This window comes from Mustela erminea, chromosome X (assembly GCF_009829155.1).
Source record: "Mustela erminea isolate mMusErm1 chromosome X, mMusErm1.Pri, whole genome shotgun sequence".
NCBI classification, from domain to species: domain Eukaryota; kingdom Metazoa; phylum Chordata; class Mammalia; order Carnivora; family Mustelidae; genus Mustela; species Mustela erminea.
The window spans coordinates 41580704-41608050 of NC_045635.1; the positions used below are offsets into that span (position 1 = coordinate 41580704).

Below are 27347 nucleotides of genomic sequence, written 5' to 3' on the forward strand. Positions count from 1 at the left end.
AAAAACCAAAGCTTTGAAACTCCTCGTGAAAAATTTAGGTGAATATTTGTTTAGGCCTCGGGGTGGGTGAGGATTTCCTAAAGGACAGAGAATATGCGTTTTGTATCAAAGAAAAGACCTAATGATTTGACTCTTTGGAAGTGAAGAAGCTTTATTTGCCGAAAGCCCCTCTGGCCTCTGGGAGCCCAGGTTGGCCTCCCCTTGCTGGCGAATGATCAGGGGCACCAAGCGTGCAGGAACTCACAGTACCTTCTCCAGCACCAGTAGCTTCTGGAGGCAGCAACACAAACTCTGGGCCAAGCCCAGCACTTGGAGCATCGCCCCCGCCCCAACCAAGCCAGCACTCCTGAGCACAGCCCTGAGGGTTGCTGAGAGGAGGACTTTCACTTGAGCCCCCAGGAACACACCTGACCACCTGTACCACCTTCATCACCCAAGGGCAGTCAACGAGGGGGAACCCTGGGGTCAGGCTTGTGGGAAGCTCTCATTCTTCCCGCCCATCCTCTGGAGCAGCTTGCCAGCTACCCCGAGGGCAGAGGGGCAGGTGTGTGGCCAACACGGGGCGGGGGCTCAGGGGGGCGGGACATGCGTGGCTATTTACCAATCAGTGTGCAAGAATGAAAATACTCTCTCATTTGGCACTGTTCAACATTTTAACAACTCCAGTGGCCCAAGCTAGTGGACAAAAGACCACCCTCAGTCAGTCCCTCCCTCCTTGGGAGTCATGAAGGCCCCGTCTGCAGGGAAAGTGTACAAAGCCCATGACAGGCATTCTCACTCAGCATGAACATACACAAGATAAATATACGCAAAGTATACTGCCCACAGATGCCCGTCTTTGCTCCCCTTCCCCACAAAAATAGCAGCTCTGGGAGGGGGATTTTGGCGCCAGAAATCTGGGAAGAAAGTTGCTAACACAGACTCGCCCAGATTTCAGCCTCACCCGCCACCTATGAAAGGGTTTGATTTCCTGTCTCATTTATACCAGGCAGGATGGCACGCCTACCACCACCAGGACCCCTGCAAGGACTTCCTCATCCGAGGTGAGGATCCCCACTCTAGCTCCTCGCGGCTCTCCAGTCTCCCTTCGGGATCATCTGAGCCACACACTACAGGCTCTCATCCCGGGGGCCCTGCTAGGCTGCCAGGACTGACTACTCACTGTCCGTTGTGTTTCCTGGCCCTCAGCTTCCGCCCTTCCCGCAGCCGGCTTAGCTCTCCATACCCCCACTTCTGGGCTTGCCTCACTTCTGTCGCTGAACACTTCCACATCCCCTCCTGTGATATGACCCGGCCCTCCTAGACCCTGTCCCAGCCTAGCAGAAGGGCTTCCGTGGTGCTTATGGGGCTGGCTGAAAGTGCGCAGCGAGTTCTTGGCTCCCTGGGCCCTCACCAGAGGCCAAAGACCCAGCCTCTGTGTGTGTTTGCCTTTGGCTGGGGTTGCTTTGATCTTCCTGGCTCCCTCTGGCCTTTCCCTGTTCCCTTGGACTGTTCTCGTACCCCTCCTCGGCTCCCTCTGGGTTTCCCCTGCTTCCCCTGCCCACTCCTGTCCCTTCTCCCTGCTGCTCCCTCTGCTGGTCCTTATTCCCTCCGCGTCAGTCCCCATCGGACTGCCTTGGTCCCTCTGTTTACTGTTCCCTCTAAATGTTGCTTGCTCCTTCTGAGTGCCCTTTGGTCTCTTTCCGAATCGTCCCCGGGTTCCTCTAACTGTTCCACGCCTCCTGTTTCTTCTTCCCTCTGATGCTCCCTGGTGCCTCTGACTGTCCTGTGTTTCCTCCGACAGTTTTCCCTCTAGCTGACCTTAGTCTGTGGCATCATTCTTCTGATGGCGCCCTAGTCCATCTGGCTGTTCCCTGGTCCTGATGAGCTTTTCTTATTCCTTCTACTTGGCACAGACTGACTGCCCTTTGAGGCCCCTGACTGCTGTCTGGTCCCAGTTCTTCCCTGTGCCTTCAGCAAATCCAGAATGCATTTTTAATATACTCTCACTTGACACTCCTGCATCTGGTTTGGGGAGGTGGCAGGGGGCACTTTGCAGACAGCTGGTCAACCCGGCTCCTAGCCTAGACTCTTGACCACCAAAGTCTACCAGTTCTGGGTACTCCGCCATGCTTGATTTTGGACTTTCCTTTCTCCATCACTTACATCATGTCTATTTGCTGGTTCTTCTGTTTCCTGGGTAGGGTGACCAACTGTTTCATTTGCCCAGGACTTTCCCTATTTTTGTACTGAAATCCCTGATCCCAGGAAACCCTGTCACCCTATTCCAGGGAACTCTGGCTGTTCCTCAGGCTCTCCCTGGCTTCTGCAACTGGCCCTTAACCCCGGTGCCTGTTACATGGGGCCTCTCGCTGCTAACTGGCCTCAGGAATGCCTACTATGCCTTCCTGCTCTTCTCTAGTCCCTCTAGCTGTTCTCTGGTCCATCAAGCTGCTCTCCAACACCAGATAAGCTTTTAATGGCCACTTTGTGGTTTCTAGTCCCCTGGTTAGCCCCGGGGACCTCCAGGAGACACCCTGTGCCCGGTACAGCTTTGCTGTTCCCTCTGGCTGTTCCTGGACCCAGAGACTCTTCCTTGTTCCGTGTGGCTCCTGATGTCCTCAGCTACTCCTCAGCCTGGGAGGCCTTTCCCTGTCTTTCCACCTGTCCCATAGGCCTGTCCCCTCCCCACCCTGCCCCCTGTTTATAGCCTCGGCAGCCGGTCCCTGCTCCTCTGGCTGCTATCCACTCCCTTCCCATTCTTTCCTATTTTTTTCTGTTCCCTGGAGCCTCTACCTTTCCCTATCCCCTTGGATTCTTCCTTAAGCCCTGGTGCCTTGTGAAGCTGCTTGTTCCACAGGCTCTTGCCCAGAATGCCAAACCTATCTACTTTTTTTAAAAAGATTTTTTTAAAAAAAGATTTTATTTATTTATTTGACAGACAGAGATCACAAGTAGGTAGAGAGGCAGGCAGAGAGAGAGAGAGAGGAGGAAGCAGACACCCTGCTGAGCAGAGAGCCCGATGCGGGACTCGATCCCAGGACCCTGGGATCGTGACCTGAGCTGAAGGCAGAGGCGTTAACCCACTGAGCCACCCAGGTGCCCCTCTACTTTTTCCATTTTAGCCAAATTTTGTTTTCCCATCCCTCTGGATGGTCTCTGCTCCTCTGGCTGCTATCTACCTTCTGGTCCCTCCTCCTATTTTGCCATCCCTCTTATTGTTCTTGGACCTGCTGGCTTTTCCCTGCTCTCTACTTCTCCAGTCCCCATGACTATTTGTTGGTCTCTCCGCTGCCCCTGGCTTCTGGGCTTCTGTTTCCCGTTTCCTCTGTTCCACTGCACTCTCATCTGTCCCCTGGGTCCCTTGGCTATCCTCCATCTCCAGGGAGAGAACCAGGGTCCCTTCAGCTGTTCCTCATCCCTCTTTCTCTTACTGACCCTTCTGCCTATTTTCCAGGTTCAGCCACTATTTCCTGGTCCCGCTGGCTGTTCCCTACACTCTTATTGGCTCTTTGGCATCTCTGCCCATTCCCTGCTCCCTGACGTCTAACGAAAAAGACAAAAAAACCAACAAATAAATAAGTGAATAAATAACATTCAACAGTGTCTTGGTCATTTCCATCTCTTCTTGAAAAGGGTCAGAGGTCTGTGGTTGGAAAGGAAGAGATGAATGGAGAAATGTACCCTGTAGAGCCCAGAATCTTTCATCTAGAAATTCCCACACACTGGCTGGGCAAGAGGCCACCTGCGGAAAGACTGGGGAGGAGTACTTTGTTGCGGGCCCAAACTGTGGGTCTGTGATTGATACGATGGAGCCTATACATTTCCCTGGGTGGAAGGAAGGGCACTATGGTTAGGCGGCAATTTGTTTACCATTCGACAACTTCATACCTTTGACCCAAATATAATTTCAGTGATGTGAGCAAAAGATTCAAGTGCAGGAATTTTCCCACAGCAGTGTTGATCACAACAGAAAACCTGAAACACCCTAAATACACATACAGCGGATTGGTTAAATTAATTCAAGTTTATCCACACTTGATCTTAGCCAAAAGGCCGAGAAGCGATTCAAGTTTATCCAAAGGACATAATGCTGTGCGTTATGCAGACAGGAAGATAAAATACTTAATGCCCAGAAAATCATGTTAAGCTGACAAATGAAAAAGGAGGCAACCAAATACTGTGATTCCATTTTTAAACTTGAGCTACAGGATGTATCCGTGTCTGGTATGCGTGCACAGACACAGTCCTGAACATACACCCACATACATGCACGCATGTGCGTACAAAGGAAAAATGAACTGAAAGGAAATGTAGCTGAATGTTAACAATGGTTAACTTTGGGTGATGCTGGAATTACAAGTAATGTTTCATTCTCTTCTATTTGTTTACCTGTGTTTCTAACATTTTATCGTGGTATGATGAAATTATGAAACAATAAAAATCAAAATAATTTTTTAAAGTTTAATATCCTAGTGACCACGAGACCCTGAGCCTCTGTGACCAGAAGCCTGTCCCAGAGGTGACAGCACCCACAGGAAGGTCTGAAACAAGGAGCTGTCGGGCAGGGTCTGGCTTTCTCATCTCCTTCCCCTGTTTACAGATTCTCAAGGGGAACATTTCTTTTTCTTTTTCTTTTTTTTAAAAAATTATTTATTTGAGAGAGAAAGAGAAGGAACATAAGTGGGGTGGGGGGTGGAAGGGCAGATGGAGAGGGAGAAGCAGACACAGGGCTCGATCCCAGGACCTGGACATCATGACTTGAGCTAAAGGCAGGCGCCCAACAGACTGAGCCACCCAGATGCTCAAAGGGAAACTGTAGTGGGCCACTTGGTCTTGGCTGTGGTGTGGTGAGGGTGGAGGACCCGTTCAGGAGACCTGGTTCCAGTCTAATGCTGTTACTCAAAATCCAAGGGGCCTGGGCAAGTCATGTCCATTCTCGGGCCATTTTATACCTTTGAAAGGAAGAGGAAGAACTAGAAGGACCCTGGATCCTGTTGTTGTCCTATTACCCTGCCATCTTCTCAGTTCCAGAGAAAAGGGGTTTTTCTGCCTTAGATCAGGATAGAGGAGAAATCAGCAAATCCCCTGAGACAAGGGAGAAAGGAGGCTGGGGGAGGGGGACTGATCAGCTGAGCATCTACAGAGAGCCAGTGGAGAGCGCAGGGTCTGTGCTGTGGGTCAGGGGTAGTGTCTTCCTTGCTAGGACCCCGGATGTGGGGTGACCCTCCCCTCCCACCTTCCCTCCATCACATGACCACTGAAACACACAGGGCTCTGGATGTGGGACAGGGGCTACGTGGTACTCACACAGCTGGAGGACGGTGACCTGGTATCCTGGAGTCTTGGAATCAGCCACTTCTGTGACCCACCTGCCCCCTCCTTGTGGCCTGGGGACAAGTCAGGGCTGCCTCCTCACTGGGTGAATTCCAGCCCCTGGAGTCCTCTCCCTCCTCACCTCACACAGGCTGCCATGTCCCTCTGCAGCCAGGACCGAGGACCACTGGGGAGAACTCTGGTTGGCTGGCATGTTCCCGCTGGGCCTCAGCTCTCCGGGCTCTCTTGCCGATGACTCTGCTCTTCCCAGGAGCTTGAAGCCGGGTGGGCAGCCGGGGACCCAATCAGAGCTGCTGGGGTCTGGCCTGGGGGCTCCGCAGAGACTCCAAGAAATGCTGAAAAGCCAGTGTCCACGTGGTCAGTCATTCACCATTCTCCCCACAATTGCCTCCTGGGGGCACCGAGGGGGCAGCTCTCTGTGCTGGATACTGTGAAAATGTTCAGTAAAACCAATATCAAGTGTTAGCATATAATATGAAAAAAAAATACTCGTAAGACTTAGTATAAAATGAATGAGGGCTTGAATTCCAGATCTTCTAGCTAGAATCTGGGGGAAGTCACTTCAGTCTGAGTTTCTTTATCTTACAACTGAGGATGAAAACATCTGTTCTCATAGGGTCATTAGAATTAAATGGTATATTAAATACCTCCAAAGCACTCATTCCTACTTGGCACCTGGAACATACTCCATTGATATTAAATATTATTATTATTACAAGGGCAAAGCAGGTACCTCTTTTAATTTTCAAACTCATCCTATGAACTAGGTATTCTAGTAGTAGTATTCCCATTTATCATCACATAGGGATGTTCAGAGATATTAAGAAAGGGGGAAGGACAGGGACTCAAACCCAGGTATGTCTGGCTCCAAGGTACATTTTCTTAAATACTAAGCCATATGGTATTCTGTACATGGGAGGTCACAAAAAACATTATTTCCATTTCCTGCTGCCCTTAAAGTGCTCTGGCTAGAGGTGATCATGCCACAAGTGCATAAACTGAGCTTCTGGATAATTTGGTGTCTGCTCTGGGCAACTGAGAGAGCCCACCTTCTTCTGCCATATATGAAAACATAAACTCATTGCCTCCCTTCCCCAACTCCCATCCGGGCACTGACAACCAGCATGTCTGTACAGGCTCCTAAATCTGTAACCCACACTGCGTGACAAAATCGTGTCCCAGATGGTATCATCCACTGGTTTTCATAGGTTCCCCCAAATAATCATCAACACAGACAATACACCCTCAATAGCAAAACCAACTCAATGACTTTTGGAGACCAAACCTGACCTCTTATAGGACCCCATAACTCACAGCCCATATGGAGAATTAGTGACTCCCATAAAATCTTTAGTAATAGTCTATCACATACTAACTCACACAGTCCCGCATTTACCGATATCCACAGGTCTCAATCAATGACTCGTAAAAGGCCACCAGACTGACCCCCCAAAACTTGTAATCCCAGGCTTACAAGCAATCATTTGCCACCTCAGGGTCCAATCAATAACTTTCGTGGGCTAATCAATGGCTTCAGATACATATATCTCCAACTCTTTTTTTTAAAGATTTTATTTATTTTTTTATTTACTTGACCAGAGAGAGAGAGAACAAGCAAGGGGAGTGGGAGACAGAGAGAGAGGGAGAAGCAGACTCCCCACTAAGCAGGGACCCAGATGCGGGACTTGATCCCAGGACCCTGAGATCATAATCTGAGCTGAAGGCAGACGCTTAACCAACTGAGCCACCCAAGCACCCCTATATCTCCAACTCTTATAAAACCTCAAGAATTTCCCAAGACTGTCACTCACTGCCCCATTGTGAATCACATACATAGGCTTTAGATTATCTAATACTATTGGACCCTATCTCATTGATCCTTCCCCAAGGAAATCCCCCCAATCCTTGACTCCCAGAGGAATCAAATCAGCCCCAAACCTGATGTGGCATTGAATTTAGAGGATAAAAAGAAAACCTAAGGGGCACCTGGGTGGCTCAGTGGGTTAAGCCTCTGCCTTCGGCTCAGGTCATGATCTCAGGGTCCTGGGATAGAGCCCCACATCGGGCTCTCTGCTCAGCGGGGAGCCTGCTTCCCCCTCTCTCTTGGCATACCTGTGATCTCTCTCTGTCATATAAATAAATAAAATCTTTTAAAAAAAAAAAACGAAAAAAAAGAAAGAAAACCTAAAATACTTCCAGGCAGAAACGATGTGTTATTTACAATGGAAAGGGCTCACAATGGCAACTAGACTTACTGTTTGCAAAGATAGGAATCATATTAGAAGAAAATATCTACAAATTACTGAGAGAAAGGGGCTGAGATCCTAGAATTTTAAACGAATCCTAGCTTGATACTATTCTTCTGTCAGAGCAAAAGACAAATTTAGACATAAAAACATTTATAACATTAAATGCCACCATTCCTAGCTCAGGAGACCACTCAAAGGAAGAGTCTAAGCAATTATAAGTTGAATAGTAACAGGAACCTCAAAAACCAGAGGAAAGCAGTCTTGAGAAATGATTCTTGTAATATATAGTTATATCTGAATAAAGAAAAGTAATGTAACTAGGCATATGGAATAAGATTACTATTAATTGGAAAATTTACAATAGCCTGGAAAAATCTACTGAGTAAAATGATGAAGAGAAGGCAAATCACGCACCCCTATTCCTAGATCCAAATGTGATTACAACATTATTGGATCTAGTAATAGAGAAAAGATAGACAGTTATATTTGTAAGGAAGGTGAAAGGCAACTACTAGCAGAAATTGATGTAAGTAATCAAAATCCCAAACTATCAGAATTCCTAGATAATATGAACCCAGAGGGGAATGAGAAATGTGACCAAACCAGCAAAAATAGAAAAAGAGTAGAAATACCAACCAAGTCAAATAAATAGTTAGCATAAAATAATAGAAGGCACGAAATTTAATAGGTTATAAATCAACTAAATTGAATGAGCTGACTCCTGCCATAAAAGACAAAGACAATGGGACTGGTTCACAAAACAAAACACAGGTGCCACATATGTAAAACAAAAACACAAAGATGTGAAATGAAGCATTGGACAGAAACATGCCATTGCTGTTTATCATTCTTTCTGTTATAGTTGGTCGCTATGTCTTAGTTCAAAACTCAGGGTCATAAAGATGTTCAATGTTTTCTTCTAAATTTGGACTGTTCTATCTTTTACATTTAGATTTATAGCCTTCTTGGGAAGGATTCTGGTGTGTGGTATGTGCTAGGGTCGTGATTCATTTCTTCCAGGGCACTTGGGGGGCTCAGTCAGTTAGTGTCTGCCTTTGGCTCAGGTCATGATCCTAGGGTCCTAGGGTCCTGGGGTCCTGGGATCAAGCCCCAGATCAGGTCAGGCTCCCTGCTCAGTGGAGAGTATACTTCTGCCTCTTCCTTTGTCCTCCCCCTGCTTATGCATGCTCTCTGTCAAATAAACAAATAAAATCTTTTTTGAAAAAAATATTCTTTTCTTCCATATGGGTATCAAGGAGATCCAACATGGCTTATTGAAAAGACTGTCCTTTCTCCCCTGCTCTGCAGTATTGCTTTGTGACCATCTAGGTAGAGGCCCATTCCTGACTCTGTGTTTTGACTGGTCTACTTGTCTATATGTGGACCACTACTATCATATCTTAATTAATGTGCTTCATATCAAGTTCTGATATCTGGTAGAATAAAAGGATATTAAATTGGACCACACTAAAATGAAAGACCTTGGCTCATCAGAAGACAAAATTAAGAGTGAAAAGGCAAATCCCACAGATGATCGTAATACTGGTATCTGACAAACAATTCAAATCTCAAGTATATCAAGATTCCTAGAAATCAATAGGAGTAACAGGAAAAACTCAAAGGGAACAGGCACTTCCCAAAGAAGATATGCCAAGTGGCAAATAAGCATAGGAAAAGATACTCAACTTTAGTTAGCAAGGATACATAGATTAAACGGCAATCAGATACTTCTTCATAGCCACCAGAAATGGCTGAAAATGGAAAAGATGGAAAATAACCAAGAGAGCTGTGAGGATATGAGCGATGGGAACTCATAAATTGTTTCCGAGGAGCATACAGTAGCACAAACACTTTGTAAAACTGTTTGGTGTTATCTATGAAAGCTGAACACAGGGGCGCCTGGGTGGCTCAGCAGGGTAAGCATCTGCCTTTGGCTCAGGTGCTGGGATCGAGACCCGCCTGGGGCTCCCTGCTCAGTGGGGAGCCTGCTTTTCCCTCTCCTTCTACCCCTCCCCCTGCTCATGTGCTCTCTCTCTCTCAAATAAATAACATCTTAAAAAAGAGAGAGAGAGCTGAACCCAAGTAATAATCTATGACCCAGCTCTTCCACTCCTAGGAATGTACTCAGGAGAAAGGAGAACATATTTTGATTGAAAGACAAGATGATGCTCAGAGTGGCTTTATTCAAAACTGAAAATTATCCAAATGCCCATCAATATCAGAATGGATAAACAAGTTGTCCTATAATCATACAAGGTAGTACTCTACAGTAACAAGAATGAACAGATTACTATGCACGACAGACAAGAATCTCATCTTATGAATATTCCACTGGCCAAAGAAGCCAGACCCAAAAGAGCAATGAATCAATACCGTAGGATTATATTTATATAAATTTCAAAAACACATAAAACTAATCTATGCTGTTAGAAGTCAGGCTGTTGGTACCCCTTGGGAGGAGGTTAGTGATTGGAAAGGAACACAAGGTGGGTTTTTCTTGGGTGTAGCGATGTTCTATTTCTAAATCTAGGTGGTGGTTGTGCATGTTCACACAGTCTGTTAAAAAATCGTCAAGCTAAATGCATAATCTGTGCAGTTTCCTGTATTATGTCATAATTAAATAAAGATTTTTAAAAAAATATACACCAGGCAAATGTAAGAAAATGAAAGCATACCTAGAAATATAATTACTGAGGAGGAAATTAAATCCAAACTGTTTTGTAGATTAACAATGGGTTTCATTTTTAATAAAATATACAATAAAGAAGTACATAAACTTTTGCATAAATTTTTAGGGCCATTCAGTATGTACAAATAAAACCAGCACAAATGCATGAAACCACATGAAGTCTTCAAAATCATAATTATGGGGATTTCCTCTTCAGAAGATGGAGCAGTTTACCTATTCTTTCCGCTAAATACAACTAATACAACTAAATCCAACTAAATCCAACTAAAAAGTGTGGATATTACACATAAAATATAGGGAGAAGGGTGCCTGAGTGGCTCAGTCAGTTAAGCGTCTGCCTTTGGTTCAGGTCATGATCCGAGGGTCCTGGAATCGAGCCCCACATCGGGCTCCCTGCTCAGTGAGGAGCCTGCTTCTCCCTCTGCCTCTCCCACTGGCTTGTTCTCTCTCTCTCTCTCTTTCTCTCACTCATACTCTCTCTCTCAGATAAATAAATAAAATCTTTTTAAAAAATATAGGAAGATGTGAAAAGGTGGAGTGAAGAGGCCAGACTGACTAGGGATCCTGGCAGTGAGTGCTCCTGGTTTTCTTTTAGCCTCATCCAGCCTACACTTGGTGCTGGAGAAGCCAGCAACCTAGAACTAGAGGCCAATGGGTACAGACACAAACTGCCCCCAGAAAAGCCTGTTCTCTCTAGTCAAAGGACCAGGAAAGAGGCAGACTACCAAGACAGAAAACTTTTAGACAACAATGGCTCCACTCAGGCCAAACACCACAAAAACACTGGGATCCCACCACCATTACTGACAGCAAAGGGAGAGGGAAAGAGAATCCCAAGCAGACTCCCTGCCGAGTGCAGAGCCCAATACCCGGCTCAGTCATGACCCTGAGACCATGACCCCAGCCAAAATCAAGAGTCCGATGCCCAACTGACTGAGCCACCCAGGTGCCCCATCTGACAAGGATTTTAGAGCAGCCATCATAAACACGCTTCATTGGGCAATTAGGAAAAATGCTTAACACAGATGAGACAACAGAAAATCTCAGCAAAGAAATACAGGCATACCTCATTTTATTGTGCTTCCCAGATATTGAAGTTTTGACAGATTGAAGGTTTATGGCAACTCTGTCAAGTAAGTCTGTCGATGCCATTTTTCTAATAGCAGCTGCTCACTTCATGTCTCTGTGTCACATTTTGGTAATACTTTGTAATATTTCAAACTTTTTCATTATTATTATATTTATTATGGTGACCTGTTGTCAGTGATCTTTGATGTTACCATCATAATCGTTTGGGGGCACCACAAGCCATATCCACATCACTAGTCACAACAACCCCTTAAACCAAAGCCTAAACCAGATCGAGGACCTAACTCTCTTCAGTTCTCTGAAGGCTGAGAGAGGTGAGGAAACTGCAGAAAAAAAGTCTGAAGCGAGCAGAGATTGGTTCAGGACTTTTTAAAAAAGGTTTTATTTATTCATTTGAGAGAGAGAGAGAACAAGCACAGTGGAAGGCAGAGGGAGAAGTAGGCTCCCCACTGAGCAGGGAGTTTGATGCAGGGGCCAGATTCCAAGACCCTGGGATCATGACCTAAGCCGAAGGCAGACGCTTAATGGACAGAGCCCCATAGGTGCCCTATTGGTTCATGAATTTTAGGGAAAGAAGCGTCTCCATAACATAAAAGTGTAAGGTGAAGCAGCAGGTGCTGGTATGGAAGCTGAAGCTAATTATCCAGAAGATTCAGCTAAGATAATTACTGAAGGTGGTTACGTTAAACAACAGGTTTTCAACATAGACGGAACAGCCTTCTATTGGAAGAAGATGCCACTAGGAACAGAAGGAAATGGCTCAACACTTTTCAAGTGCTGAAAGAAAAGAATCATTAGCCTAGAATCCTATACCCATAGAAAATATCCTTCAGGAATCAAAGCACTGTTAAGGCATCTTCAGATGAAGGAAAACTAAGAATTTGTTACCAAGAGACCACCATAAAAGAATAGCTACAGGAAGTTCTCTAACCAGAAAGGCAATAATAGAAGTATGAATCTTGGAACACCAGCCAGAAAGAACATGGGAAGAGGGAAAATATGGGTAAATATAATACGCTTTCCTTCTCCTAAGTTTTCTAAATTATGTTTGACGGTTGAAGTGAAAATTCTAGCACCATCTAATGTGGTGCTCAATGCAAGTAAAGGAAATATTTAAGACAATTATATAGAGGAGGATAAAGGGACATGAGGTAAGTAAGGTTTCCACACTTCCCTGGAACTGGTCAAATGATACCAGTGGACTCTGATAAGTTGTGTATATATTACATGAGACACACAATATCAGGTCAAAAAAAGCTATATAAAGAGAACCTCCTGAAAACACTAGATAAGCAAAGCAGCATTCTTTAAAATGTCCAAATATTCCAAAGAGGGCCCCCCCAAAAAGAAAGGAGAGAGAGAAAGAGAGGTAAAAACAAAAACAGAGAAAACACAAAATACGGGGCATCTGGGTGGCTCAGTGGGTTAAAGCCTCTGCCTTTGGCTCAGGTCATGATCTCAGGGTCCTGGGATCAAGCCCCACATCGGGCTCTCTGCTCAGCAGGGAGCCTGCTTCCTCCTCTCTCTCTTCCTGCCTCTCTGCCTACTTGTGATCCGTCTGTCAAATAAATAAAATAAAATCTTAAAAAAAAAGAAAACACAAAATACAACAGACTTAAACCTTACTGTATAAATAATTACATAAAATGTAAATGGCATAAATGCACCAAATGTAGACAGAAATTAGCAGATTCTATTTCAAAAATCATGACCCAGCTATATACTGTCTACAAGAAAGGTGCTTCAAACATAATGATACATGTAGGTCAGAAGTAAAAGGATGGAAAAGATGTATCATGGAAACATTGATTAAAAGGAAGCAAGAGTAGATTTATTAATTTTGGATAGCATAGATTTCAGAGTAACGAAAATTACCAGAACGGACAGGGACATTACATAATGATAAAAGGGTCAATCCACCAAGAAGACATAGCAATTTTAAATGTGTATGCACCATGCAATAGAATTGCAAAATATATGAAGAAAATCTTGATAAAACTGAAAGGAGAAATAGGCAAAATCACAATTACAGCTGGAGACTTCATTACCCTTCGTTTAACAACTGAAAGAAAAACTGGACAGAAAATCAGTGAGGTTATAAAAGATTTCATGAACATCATTAGCCAACAGGATCTCAGCGACATTTATAGAACTTTCCACTCAACAGTAACAGAATACACATTCTTTTTAAGTACCTGCAGAAAATATCCTAGACCATATAACCAATCTCAACAAATGTGAAAGAATTAAAATCAAACACAGTATGTTCTCTGTCCACAGTGGAATGAAACTAGTAATCAAAACAAAGAGGTAACAGGAAAATCCCCAAACACTTAGGAACTAAACAACATGCTTCTAAATAATACACAGTTCAATGAGGAAATCTCTAGGGAAATTAAAAAAAAATACACTGAATAAAAATTAAAATACAACATATCAAAATGTGTAGGATACAGTCTTGGGAATCTAATCATTTAATTCCCCTTTGACCATATAAGAATGGACCCTGGGGTGCTTGGGTGGCTCAGATGGTTGAGTCTCTGTCTTTGGCTCAGGTCATGATCTCCAGGTCCGGGGATGGAGTTCCACACCCCCATCATGTTGGGCTCCCGGCTCAGTGGGGAGTCTGCTTCTCCCTCTGCCTCTCCCCCCTCCCTTGTACTCTCTCTGTCTCTCTCTCTACCTCTTTCTCAAATCAATAAAAAAAATCTTTTAAAAAAATGGACCCTGGGCCTGGAACATAAGACCAAGAGCCCACACAGCCTGTGTTGGGCTACCGCCTTGTGTGGGAATATCTTTCCCTATTTTGAACTCAGTGTGTGCTGTTCTGTTCTGCGCAAGTTTGTATGTCAATGGCTCTTCCGAATGCCCTTAGTTTTCAGTATTTCAGACTCCATGGGGGAGTGGGTGGGGTTCTTCCACTGCAATATGAGAGGGGTGTGAATAGTATCTTAGTCTAGTTCAATTTAGATTTCTTTGCTAAGTAATGGAGTGAAGGATCTTTTCCTATGCTTACCTGCCATTTGGCTGCCAGGTGACCCACTAGCTATGAGGAGAGGATGTGTACTAGGATGTCAACTCTAGGCAAGTAAATCATTCAGTGTTTCATTGGACTGTGTTATCCTTGGTGACTCTGATACCAAGTCACAGCAGGCAAAAGTGTTTGGAGTCCTCTCCTGAGATTTGATAGCCAGTGCACAAGACTCTGCTCCATAGACTACAGCAGTGCTACAAGGAAAATTTATGGCACTAAACATTTATAAGTGAAAGAGAAAAAGCCTCATATCAATAATCTAAACTCTCATCTCAAGAAATTAGAAAAGGAGGGGCACCTGGCTGTCTCAGTCAGTGGAGCATGCGACTCTTGATCTCAGAGTCGTAAGTTTGAGCCCCACATTGGGTGTAGAGATTACTTAAAAATAAAATCTTAAAAAAAAAAAAGAAATTACAAAGGAACAAAATAAACCCAAAGCTAGCACAAGAAAGGAGACAATGAAGTAGGAGCAGAAATCAATGAAACTGAAAACAGAAAAACAACAGAAAAAAAACAACACTGAAACAGAGGGCTGGTTTTCCAAAAAGAATAATAAAATTAAACAAACCTTTAGCAATTCTGACAAAGAAAAAATCAGAGACACAAATGATTAATATCAAGAATGATACAGGGGATAACACCACAGACCCTGCAGACATCAAAAGAATAATAAAGGAATACAATAATAGATTTGACAACTTAGAGGACATGGACCAATTCCTCAAAAAGTACAAACCACCACAACTCTTCCAATACGGAAGAGTTCATTTGGATAGCCTCATAACTATTAAGGAAAAGCAATTTGCAAGTTAAAAAACAACTCTTGAAATATAAATCTCTAGGCCAAATGGTTTCACTGGAGACTTCAACCAACTTTTCAAGAAGAATTAACACCAATGGCACATTTTGTCTCCCAGGAAATAGAAGACGGAATTCTTCCTAATTCATTCCCTAAAGCCTGATACCAAAAGTAGACAAAGAGCACAATAAATATGTCATTGACATGCTCATGTTTTCCCACTAGTTTATATGTAGTTTGCATAGCAAATTTTGCACATTTTGTCATCACCTGTATTTGAAAATAGTATTTTCTTGATGAATAAGTCCATTGCCTAAGCCAAAAAAGTATAAAAAACCTACAGACCAATATCCTTCAAAAGCATAGATGCAAGAATTCTTTTTTTTTTTAAGATTTCATTTATTTATTGGAGAGAGAGAGGGTGAGAGAGAGAGCATGAGAGGGGAGAGGGTCAGAGGGAGAAGCAGACTCCCCGCTGGGCAGGGAGCCTGATGTGGGGCTCAATCCGGGGACTCCAGGATCATGACCCAAGCTGAAGGCAGTCACTTAACCAACTGAGCCACCCAGGCACCCCATAGATGCAAGAATTCTTAACAAAATATTAGCAAATGTAATTCAGCAACATACAAAGAGAATTATACACCATGACCAACTGGTATTTATTCCAGGAATGCAAGACTAGTTCAATATTTGAAAATCAATTGATGTAATTTACCATACCAAGAGGCCACAGAAGAAAAAAATCACATGATCATATCGACTGATGCAGAAAAAGGTTTTGACAAAATCTGACACCCATTCATGATTTTAAAAAACCAAACTCTTAGAAAACCTGGAATAAAGGTTAACTTTGCCAACTTGCTAAAAATAAGATCTACCAAAAAAACTATAACTAACATCATACTTAATAGTGAGAGACTGAATGTTTGCCCCCTAATATCAGGAACAACACAAGGATGTCAACTCTCACCACTCTTATTCAATACAGTAATGAAAATTCTTGCCAGTACAATGAGGCAAGAAAAAAGAACAAAAGGCATAGAAATTGAAGAGGAAGAAATAAAACTGACCCTACTTGCAGGTAACATGATGGTCCAGATAAAAAATCCCTAGGACCCTACACAAAAACTTCTAGAAGAAGGGGATCCTGGGTGGCTCAGTAGATTAAACGTTTGCCTTCAGCTCAGGTCATGATCCCTGATCCCACAGAAGGGATCACATGGAAGTCTTGAGTGAAATGGAATCAGGGTCCTGGGATGGAGCCTCATATGGGACACTCAGCAGGGACCCTGCTTTCTCTCTCCCTCTGTCCCTCCCCCCACCCATGCTCACTCCTGCTCTCTCAAATAAATAAATAAAATCTTCAAAAAAACCTTCTAGAAGTAATAAGTGACTTCAGCAAGGTTATGGGACACAAAACAGCACACAAAAACCACTGTATTTTTATATACTACAAATGAACATAATGAAACAAATTAAAAACACAATACTTTACATCACTCAGAAAGTGAAATATTTAGGTGTAAATGTAACAAAACATACACAGGCCTTGCCTGCTAAAAACTAGAGAATGTTGATGAAAGAAGTCAACAAAGATCTAAATAAATGGAGACAGATACTGTGCTTATGGACAGGTAGCCTCAATGCAGTAAAAATACCAATTCTTCACAAGTTGATTTACAGACTTAATATAATTCCTATTAAAATCTCAGCAAGAATTTTTTGTAGAGGGGCACCTGGGTGGCTCAGTGGGTTAAAGCCTCTGCCCTCAGCTCGGGTCATGATCCCAGGGTCCTGGGATAGAGCCCAGCATCGGGCTCTCTGCTCAGCGGGGAGCCTGCTTCCTCCTCTCTCTCTGCCTGCCTCTGTGACTACTTATGATCTCTGTCAAATAAATAAAATCTTTTTAAAAAAGAATTTTTTGTAGATATAGGCACAGTTATTCTTAAATTTATGTGGAAGAATAAAGGATCTACACTAGCTAAAAACAATTCTGACAAGGAATAAAATGGGAGAAATCAATCTACCTGTTTTCTCAAGCTTTTTAATTTAACTACAGGAATCAAGACAATGTGGTACTAATGAAGGGATGGAAACATAGAGCAATGAAACAGAAGAGAGGGCCCAGAAATAGCCCCACAAAAGTATAGCCAACTGGGGTGCCTGGGTGGCTCAGTGGTTTAAGCCTCTGCCTTCAGCTTGGGTCATGATCTCAGGATCCTGGGATCGAGCCCCACATTGGGATCTCTGCTATGTGGGGAGCCTGATTCCCCCCTCTCTCTCTGCCTGCCTCTCTGCCTACTTGTGATCTCTGTCTATCAAATAAATAAATAAAATCTTAAAAAAAGTATAGCCAAAAAAAAAAAGTATAGCCAACTAACTTTTTTTTTTTTTTAACAAAGGTGCAAAAACTGTTCAATGGATGAAGGAAAGTCTTTTCAACAATGGTGCTGGAGCAATCGGATCATTCACAAGGAAAAAAACAAATTGAATCTCAATCTAAGTGTCACACTTCATAGAAAATTAACCCAAAATGGATCATAGATTCAAATGTAAAATGTAAAACTATAAAACTGTTAGAAGACCATGTGGGAGGGCGCCTGGGTGGCTCAGTGGGTTAAGCCTCTGCCTTCGGTTCAGGTCATGGTCTCAGGGTCCTGGAATCAAGCCCCGCATCAGGCTCTCTGCTCGGCAGGGAGTCTGCTTCCCCCTCTCTCTCAGTCTGCCTCTATGCCTACTTGTGATCTCTCTCTCTGTGTCAAATAAATAAATAAAATCTTAAAAAAAAAGGACCATGTGGGAGAAAATCATCAGGACTTAAGGCTTAGTAAAAGTTGTTAGATATGACACCAAAAACATGATCAGTAAAAGAAAAAAAATACATATATTTGCCTTCAACAGGTTAAAAACTGTAGCTCTGCAAAAGACACTGTCAGGGATGAAATGAAAAGCTACAGAGTGTTAGAAAGTATCTGACAAAGACTCATAAGTATAATATAAAGAAATCTCAAAACTCAACACTGAAGAAACAAACAATCCAATTAGAAAATGGGCAAAAGACATGAAGAGACATTTCACCGAAGAGGGAAAATAGTACATGAGAATATGTTCAACATCCGTAGACAAACATATTCTAGAATTTATACAGAAAGGCACAGCCCCTAGAATAGCTAAGGCAGTCTTAACAAACAATAAGGTGGGAGTGAATAAAATAATTTAACTAAGCATTATGCGCAGCTCTGCGAGAATATAAAATCCCCAGCAAACATAAACTACCAAAATTAATCCCCCCCAAAGCAGAAACCTGTTAAGACCAATAATCAGAGAAAAGAAAATAATTGAAATTTACTATTTTAAAGATTTTTATTTATTTGAGAGAGAGTGTGTGCACAAGCATGAGTGGGGGGAGGGGCAGAGGGCAAGACACAAGCTAACTCCCTGCTGAGCGACGAGCCCTATGCAGGGCTTGATGGTACAACCCTGAGATCACGACCTAAGCCAAAATCAAGAGCCAGACTGTTAACTGACTGAGCCAGCCAGGGCTCGCATAGTCAACTGATTTTAGATAAGCGTTGCAATATAATTCCATGGGGAAAGAAAAGTTTATGACATCAAAAGCACAAGAAACAAAAGGAAAAAAATAGATAAACTGGACTGTATCAAAATCACAGACTTTTGTGCTACAAAGTCAACCACCAAGACAGTGAAAAGATAACCACAAAATGGGACAAAATACATGCAAATCACATATCTGACAAGGGACTTGTATCCAGAACATATCAAGAACACTTACAACTCAATAATAAAAAATCAAATCACTGGGACGCCTGGGTGGCTCAGTTGGTTAAGCAGCTGCCTTCGGCTCAGGTCATGATCCCTGTGTCCTGGGATCAAGTCCCACATCGGGCTCCTTGCTCGGCAGGGAGCCTGCTTCTCCCTCTGCCTCTGCCTGCCATTCTGTCTGCCTGTGCTTGCTCTCCCTCCCTCTCTCTCTCTGACAAATAAATAAAATCTTTAAAAACAACAACAACAAAAACAACAAATCACTCAATTAATAATAGGCAAAGGATTTGAATTGACCCAAACATTCAGTCCACTGCACACATGAAAAGATATTCAATATCAGTAGTCATTAGAGAAATAGAAGTCGAAACCACAATGAGATAGCACTTCCCACCCACTAGGATGGCTAGAATAAAAAAAGACAGTAACAAGTGTTGGCGGAGCTGTGACTAATTGGAACCTACATGCATTCCTGGTGGGATGTAAAATGGCACAGCCATTTTGAAAAACGGTTTGGCAGTTCTTCCAAGTGTTAAACATAGAGGTACCATATGATCTAGCAATTTCACTCCCCAGAGAATGAAAATAGATGTTCACACAAAAATGCGGACACAAATGTTCACAGCAGCATTATTCATTGTAGTTAAAAGTGGCAACAACCCAAACGTCCCTCAGCTGATGAATGGGAAAACAAAATGTGGTATATCCTCACAAAAGAATATTACTCAGTAATAAAAAAGGAATGAAGTACCAATACATGCTGTCACACACATGAATGAATCTTGAAAACATTATGGTAAATGTGAGAAGAGAGTCACAAAAGACCACCTGTTGTATGACCCCATTTATATGAAAAGCCCAGAACAGCTCAATCTACAGAGACAGAAAGGGGTTGCCTGCAGCAGGGTGATACAGAATAGGAATGAGGAATGAGTACCACGTTTCTTTTTGAGGTTATAGAATATTCTAAAATTAGATTGTGGTGGTGGTTGCACAACTCTATGAATATACTTAAAACCACCAAACTGTAAGCTTTGAATGGATAGTTTACCGTAAGTTTATAGTAGATGAATTGTATCAATAAATCTGTTAGAAAAAAAAAAAAGATCATGTAGCTAGTAAGTGGCCATGCAGGATTTCAAACCCAGTCTCTTGGCAAGGGGAAAGTACTCAATAAATGGTTGTCGAATGTATGAATAAATGAATGAGCAAATAAATGAATGAATGAATGAGCACCTTTCACTTTCAAATTAGCAACAAAATAGGGATAACCTCTATCAAGTAACATTCAACATTGTTCTGAAAGTGCTAGCTAATGCAAGAGAAGATGAGGTATCAGAATAAATATTTGGAAGGAAAAGAGAGTATCATTGTTAACTGGATAATCTATCTAGGAAAACTATGAGACTATAAAAATCAACTAGAATTCACATAAGAATCTGATCATTGCACTGGATAAGAAATTTTTTTAAAAAAGAAAATAAAAATAGATAGATCTTTTCTTCCTTTGGAAACAGAAAAAGTATGCTTTTCACCATGGTGACAAAAATAAAGGTAAAATATTAAAGAATGCAATTTATAAAATAAAAAGGTGCTGGGTGGGGCGCCTGGGTAGCTCAGTGGGTTGAACCTCTGCCTTCAGCTCAGGCCATGATCTTAGGGTCCCAGGATCGATCCCCACATTGGGCTCTCTGCTCTGGGGGGACCTGCTCTCCCTTCTCTCTCTGCCTGCCTCTCTGCCTACTGGTGATCTCTCTCTCTCTCTCTCTCTGTCAAATAAACAAAATCTTTTAAAAAAAGGTGCTGGATCTATAAGAAGAAAACAACAGGCGCTCCTGGGGGCCTCACTTGAGCCTCTGGCTCTTGGTTTCGATTCAGGTCATGATCTCATGAGATCGAGCCCTTAGTCAGGCTGCTGGCTCAGTGGGGAATCTGCTTGAGATTCTCTCCCTCTGCCCTTCCTCTAACTCTCATGCACGCTCTCTCTCTCTCTCTCAAATAAATAAATAAATAAATCTTTTAAAAAAGAAAACTACAAAATACATAGTTTTAACAGCTGTTTTGAAACAAAATAAGATGGTTTTAACATTCAAATGGAAGAATAAATGCTAAAGAATATTAAGCAAGGGTGCCTGGATGGTTCAGTTGGTTACGCATCTGCCTATGACTTGGGTCATGATCTCGGGGTCCTGGGATCCAGCCCCGTGTCAGGCACGGGGAGGAGGGAGTCTGGTTCCCCCTTCCCTCTGACATGCCCCCCACTCGTGTTCTCTACCTTTCTGTCCCTCTCAAATAAATAAATAGAATCTTTTAAAAAAAACTAAAGAAAACAACCAAAAATTAAGAAAAGGAACAGTGAAGAGGCTAGCATTATTTGATATTAAAATTATTTCTAAAAGTCAATACACTTTTTTAAAGGGGAGTAGAAAACATATATCAGAAGGAAAGAGCTCAGATATAGAGCAATATGCATTTGGAAATTTATGTGACAAAAGTGGCATGCAGTTGAATTAGAAAAGTATATTCATGTAATGATTGGTGCCAGCAAATACACTATCCAAATGGGAAATACAAACTTCAATCTCATCTCACACCACACACCAGAGTAAATTCCAGCTGGACTGAAATTTAATTTTAAAAAGATTAGGGGCACCTGGGTGGTTCAGTGGGTTAAGCCTCTGCCTTCAGCTCAGGTCAGGATCTCAGCGTCCTCGAATTGAGTCCCGAGTCAGGCTCTGCTCAACGGGGAGCCTGCTTCTCCCTCTCTCTGCCTGCCTCCATACCTACTTGTGATCTCTCTCTGTCAAATAAATAAATAAACAAGTAATCTTTAAAAATTAAAACAATACAAATGTTAAACTTCAGGCATATATTTGTTTAAGCATGAAGTGGAGAGAACTCACTAAACAACAGAAGATACTCAGAACCTGAAAAGGAAAAAGACCGATATCTCTGATCGGATGATTATTTTTTCTAATTATATGTGAAAACATCTTTCAAAAATCAAGATATAGAGACAGATAAAAGGGAAAAGATCACAATAAATGACACGAGGTTAATATTCACAAATTAAAAAGACAAACCACCTAAAGGGAAAAAACAGCAAAGGATATGAAAACTTTAAAAAACCCATTCAAAGGTATTCAACTATCAGTTGCCAGGAAAATGCATATCAAAATAAAACAAGATACTAGATACCATTTACTTTACCAAAGTAAAAACAGATACCATTCTGTCTGGCCCTCAGAATGGGGAAAATTTAAAAAGCAGCAAAATTCAGTGTGGGAGAGGATGTTAGAACGAGCTCTTTTATTTTTTCAATTTTTTTCTATTTTTAAAGATTTTATCTATTTATTAGAGAGAGCGCAAGCACAAGCAGGGAGGGGGTGGTCCAGGATGGGGGAAGAGGCAGAGGGAGACAGAGAAGCAGACTCCCCCCCTAGTGTGGAGCCCGAATCAGGGATGTGACCCTGAGATCAAGACCCCAGGCCAAGACAGATGCTCAACAGACTGAGCCACCCAGGCGCCCCCGGAGTGAGCCATTTTATATGTTGTGGGTGGGAGTACCAGTTTTACAAAAGGTTTGGAAAATAATTTAAAGTTCAATACATACCATCCACTTTAAGGAACATCCATTTCTGCACCTTAAAATCACTCAGACGACAGTCTCTGAGTGAAATCAGTAACAAAAATTTCAACTTTCTGGAAAATCAGAATCTCATATCTAAATAACTATGGGGTCAGAAAGGAAACCACAACAGAAATTAGAAAACATTTGAAGTAAACTGTAGTGAAAATGTTACGTATCAAAATTTGTTACATGGAGCTAAAGTGTTCTTAGAGAAAAATTCATGAACTTACAGCTTATATTATAAAAGAAAAGTGACTGAATATTAATGAGATAAGCATTCAACTTAGGAATTAAAAGAAGAAAAGAATAAAAGAGGGAGCCTGTGTGGCTCAGTAGGTTAAGCCTCTGGCTTCAGCTCAGGTCATGATTGCTGCGTCCTGGGATGGAGCCCAGCACTGGGGTCCTTGCTCAGTGGGGAGTCTGCTTCTCTCTTTCCACTCCCCCTGCTGTGCTCTCTCTCTCTCTCTGTCAAGTGAATAAATAAAACCTTAAGAATAAAAGAAAAAAACGAAAGAAGAGAAATAATGAAATCAAGGGGAGAAATTAATGATGCAGAAAACAAAAATACAGGAGGTCCAACAAAGTCAAAGTAAGGTTTTGAGACAATTTCATCTTGATTTAAGACCACCCATCGCTGAGGCAGCAGATCTGATTCCACTGGCCCTCCACCAATCAGTACCAAATAAATGCGTGACTGATGCCACAGAAACGTTGACCGTCCACTCAATAAACCCCACCATGCACCTCACAGACCACGCAAGTCACCCTATGGTCCGAATCATTCATTCACTGATCCTTCAATACTCACCGCACAAACTCTCCACCATTCACTCCTCAGACCACCCATTACTTCCCCAACACCCTCACCACTCACCTACTTAAGTCCAATCGTTCATCTTGCAGGCCCCTATCACTTACTCCACTAATACCCTATCAATCACCCCACAGACCCCATAACTTACCCCAATCACTTACACCGCAAGACCCCATCAGTGACTTTTGAGAATCCTCACCACTCTCCCCCACAGTGTCCTCATTGCTCACCCTATAGACCCCCAGGACCCTCATCACTCAACCTGCAGACTACGCATTTTATTTTCCCCACTGACCCCATCAGTCACCCCAAATCCGTGTCACTCACTCCACGCCCCTCCTACTTAATGGACTTCAGAGAAGCCTCATCACTCACCCTACGGAGTAGCATCACTGAGTGCGAAATCCATGTCACCACACCCCCATAATCATGTCAGTGCTTCCATGGCCTAACTCTGCCGCCTCTGTTAAACTCACGTCCCTGAACCCTAAGTGTGGAAACTACCTCTGAGGGACCCTTCCGTGTCTGGACTTGACCGCGCACATGCTCAGTGTCAGCCTGGGAGCGGCCGGCCGGCCGCAGTCCCACAGGGGTGCCTTCGCGCTGTGTTAGCGCGTGTGCGTGGCGGTGGAGAGGCGGGCTTTCAAATGTTCTTTAGTGACTTTGTCAGGTGGCTAACATGGCTGGCCCCTCGGGAGTGTCTCTACGGGCGTCGCCATCTTGGAAGGGTGCTCATTTTGAGCGGGCGGGCCCCGGCCGGATCTGGCCCTGCGGTGTCTCCCGGGAGCCGACCCGGCCGGAGCGCGGGCTGTGCAGCCGGCACTTCTCCCGCTCGCGCCACCTTCTCCGCTGTGGCCGCCCGGACGCAGGCCCCGGCGCTCGCCTTTCCTGGCGCTCAGGAGCCCCGCCCTCGGGCCGCATCCCCGGGGAGCCGCGGCTTCTTCACGCGCCGCTAGGCCACCCTCTCACCCCCCAACTCGCGTCCTGCCACCGGGTCCCCGCTAGAAAGACCCCTCCAAGCCGCGGGTCCACAGCCTGGCCCGCCCCCGCCCCGGCCTCCGCCCCAGCTCCCCTTCTAGAGCAAACGGGACGGCCCCTGGCGGGCGCGGGTGGCTCCCGGCGGCGGCGGGGCCCAGGGCGCCGCAACGTGCCCACCTGCCGGCGCCTCTCTGTCCCCGCCTCGGCTGAGGGCATCGCCGGGCTCCTCGACTGTCACCGACCCTGGGTGGTTGCCACGGGCGGGTGCGGGGGGAGAACAGTACGTGTCGGATTTAGGCCAGGAAGCGGAAGTCGCCCGCAGCGAGAGTTTAACCACTCTGGGCGCGGGGAGCTCCAGCGATTTAGCGCTGGGGACCAAGGATCCGTGGAGCGACGAACTGGGGGGCCCCAAGATACCAGTGGTGGGGCATTTCATCCTCTTTTTTTTAAAATCAAGTGATCAGCCTTCCTGGTGTCCTTATGAAAGCCTTCAGGCTAAAAGTTCCAAAGATCCAAGTTTTGATGGCTTTCCATTAGTGTTTGGTTTCAAGTGCTAACTTTTAAGTTTTTCCCCCTTTTAACCCATGAATTATTTAGAAGTCCATTGTCCAACTTGCAAAACTTCTCCGGGACTCCTAGGGCAAGGGAATGGGGCTTTTTTTTCAGGCCGCTGCGACGGGGAGAACAGCCCAGCCCAGCGTTTCCCAGAGCATGGGGAGTTTTGTCACATACTCCTCTGGAATTAATGATACCACGAAGGAAGGTAGAGGGAGTGCAGAAAAGTTTACAGTTCCTGACACCATTTTTCATTCTCCCAAACACACACAAAGTTAATCTAATATTAGTGTTCTCTCACCTAATCGCATCGTGGTCTGGGAATTTTGTCTGAATGATGCTGAGACTTTGAAATTTGTTGAAACTTGCCTTATGGCTCAAGCACGGGCCCAGGTTTCAGAAATGTTTCATCTGATTTAAAAGATTGTATTTTCCAGTTGTTGGGTTGAACATATGCGTTTGTTGGCTCAAGCTTGTTAGTCGGGCCTTAAAAATGTATTTCCTTCCTGATGATTTTCTTCTGCTTGCCCCATGAGTTCCTGAGAGTGGTGAGACATTCTCCCACTGTATTTTTAGGTCAGGTTCTCGTTGTGCTAGTCTATTTTTGCCTTCTATATTTTGGAGTTTAATATTATTAAATTCAGGTGAGGGTAGTTCGTTGTCAAATACATACAGCCAAATCAGTTCCCCAAAAGATTGTAACATGCCTACTGCCAGCAGCAAAATAGGAGTTCATTGAGGCAAATCTTTTCAGCACTAGATGTTGATGCTTTGTGTTTGCCAGTGCGATGGCCAGTACTGTTTAATCGCTTTAATTTGCATTTTCCTGACTACTTCTGCAACAGAGGATCTTTTTCTGTTTGTTGACCCGTTAGATTTTCTCTTCTGCAGATCTTCATATCCTTTTTTTTTTAATTTTTTATTTTTTATAAACATGTATTTTTATCCCCAGGGGTACAGGTCTGTGAATCGCCAGGTTTACACACTTCATAGCACTCACCAAAGCACATACCCTCCCCAATGTCCATAACCCCATGCCCCCTTCTCTCAACCCCCCTCCCCCCAGCAACCCTCAGTTTCTTTTGTAAGATTGAGTCACTTATGGTTTGTCTCCCTCCCAAACCCATCTTGTTTCATTGATTCTTCTCCTACCCACTTAAGCCCCCATGTTGCATCACCACTTCCTCATATCAGGGAGATCATATGATAGTTGTCTTTCTCTGCTTGACTTATTACGCTAAGCATGATACGCTCTAGTTCCATCCATGTTGTCGCAAATGGCAAGATTTCATTTCTTTTGATGGCTGCATAGTATTCCATTGTGTATATATACCACATCTTCTTGATCCATTCATCTGTTGATGGACATCTAGGTTCTTTCCATAGTTTGGCTATTGTGGACATTGCTGCTATAAACATTCGGGTGCACGTGCCCCTTTGGATCACTACGTTTGTATCTTTAGGGTAAATACCCAGTAGTGCAATTGCTGGGTCATAGGGCAGTTCTATTTTCAACATTTTGAGGAACCTCCATGCTGTTTTCCAGAGCGGCTGCACCAGCTTGCATTCCCACCAACAGTGTAGGAGGGGTCCCGATCTTCATATCCTTTGTCCAATTTACTTTGGAGTGATTTGTCTTTTTCTTATCGATTTGTAGAAGCTCTTTGTGCATTACGGATAGCAACCCTTCGTGAGTTGCGCCACAGTATTTCCCCCTAACTCTTATTCTCCTTTGCATTTTATAGGTGTCCTTCGATATGTAATTAGAAAGACGCATTCTCTCAATTGAAATGTCTAAGCTTTTTTTCCTGGCCTCTGTATTTCCTGTCTTGCATGGTCCTCCTCCCCCATTCCACATCCGCCCCAAAAAAGAGTCTTAACATTTATTTCATTTTTATTGCTTTAGTTTTTTAAATCTAGTTGGAATTTACTGTGACGTATGGTATGAGGCTAAGGTCAAGGTTTGTTCTTGCTGTATCAAATAGGGAGAAAGCTTCCATTTTAGAAATCTGCAATTATCTCATAACCAAGCAGAAAAAGGCTTCTCATTTGTAGACGGGTTAGGAGGAGGCAAGCATAATCTGTGAGAGAGGAACTGCTCTAGCAGGAAAAGGCCAATGGGATCTGAAAGGAAAGCACCTACTGTGGCCGGTTGATTCCCTCCCAGGGGAGGCTGAGAAGAGAGGGCCCATTCCACAATCTTTGGGGTGTCTCAGACTTGGGGACAAGCCGAGTTCAGGAGGCTGCAGGAAAGAGAGAGACTCGACTGCTGTTTGGTAACAAGCATTTTGTTCTGAAACAAAGTCAGTGTTTATGAGGCAAGGACTGGGAATTTGGAAGGTCTGCGTCTGTCCTTGTCATACGTAAAGAACAGGAGCATCCGCGAGTCCTGTCTAAGTCAGGCAGGAAA

The 27347-nt window shown here is 43.7% G+C and overlaps 1 protein-coding gene across 4 annotated transcripts in view; it reads right to left on the bottom strand.

Moving 5' to 3' along the window:
* The window catches only part of ZNF41 (zinc finger protein 41), a 41948-nt gene extending 17301 nt beyond the window's left edge, over positions 1-24647 (bottom strand). For 2 of the 4 annotated variants that reach the window (XM_032330455.1, XM_032330458.1), the window contains exons 1-2: positions 24560-24647; positions 5438-5744 (exon numbers count right to left, since the gene is read on the bottom strand). In XM_032330455.1, coding sequence (XP_032186346.1) covers positions 5438-5509 — 72 coding nt within the window. In that variant the 5' untranslated portion in view covers positions 5510-5744; positions 24560-24647. Of the gene's footprint in view, positions 1-5437; positions 5745-22572; positions 22930-23779; positions 24010-24559 lie in introns of those variants that run through there. The other 2 variants (XM_032330456.1, XM_032330457.1) reach the window with 2 other exon arrangements.
* Positions 24648-27347: the final 2700 nt, after the last annotated feature.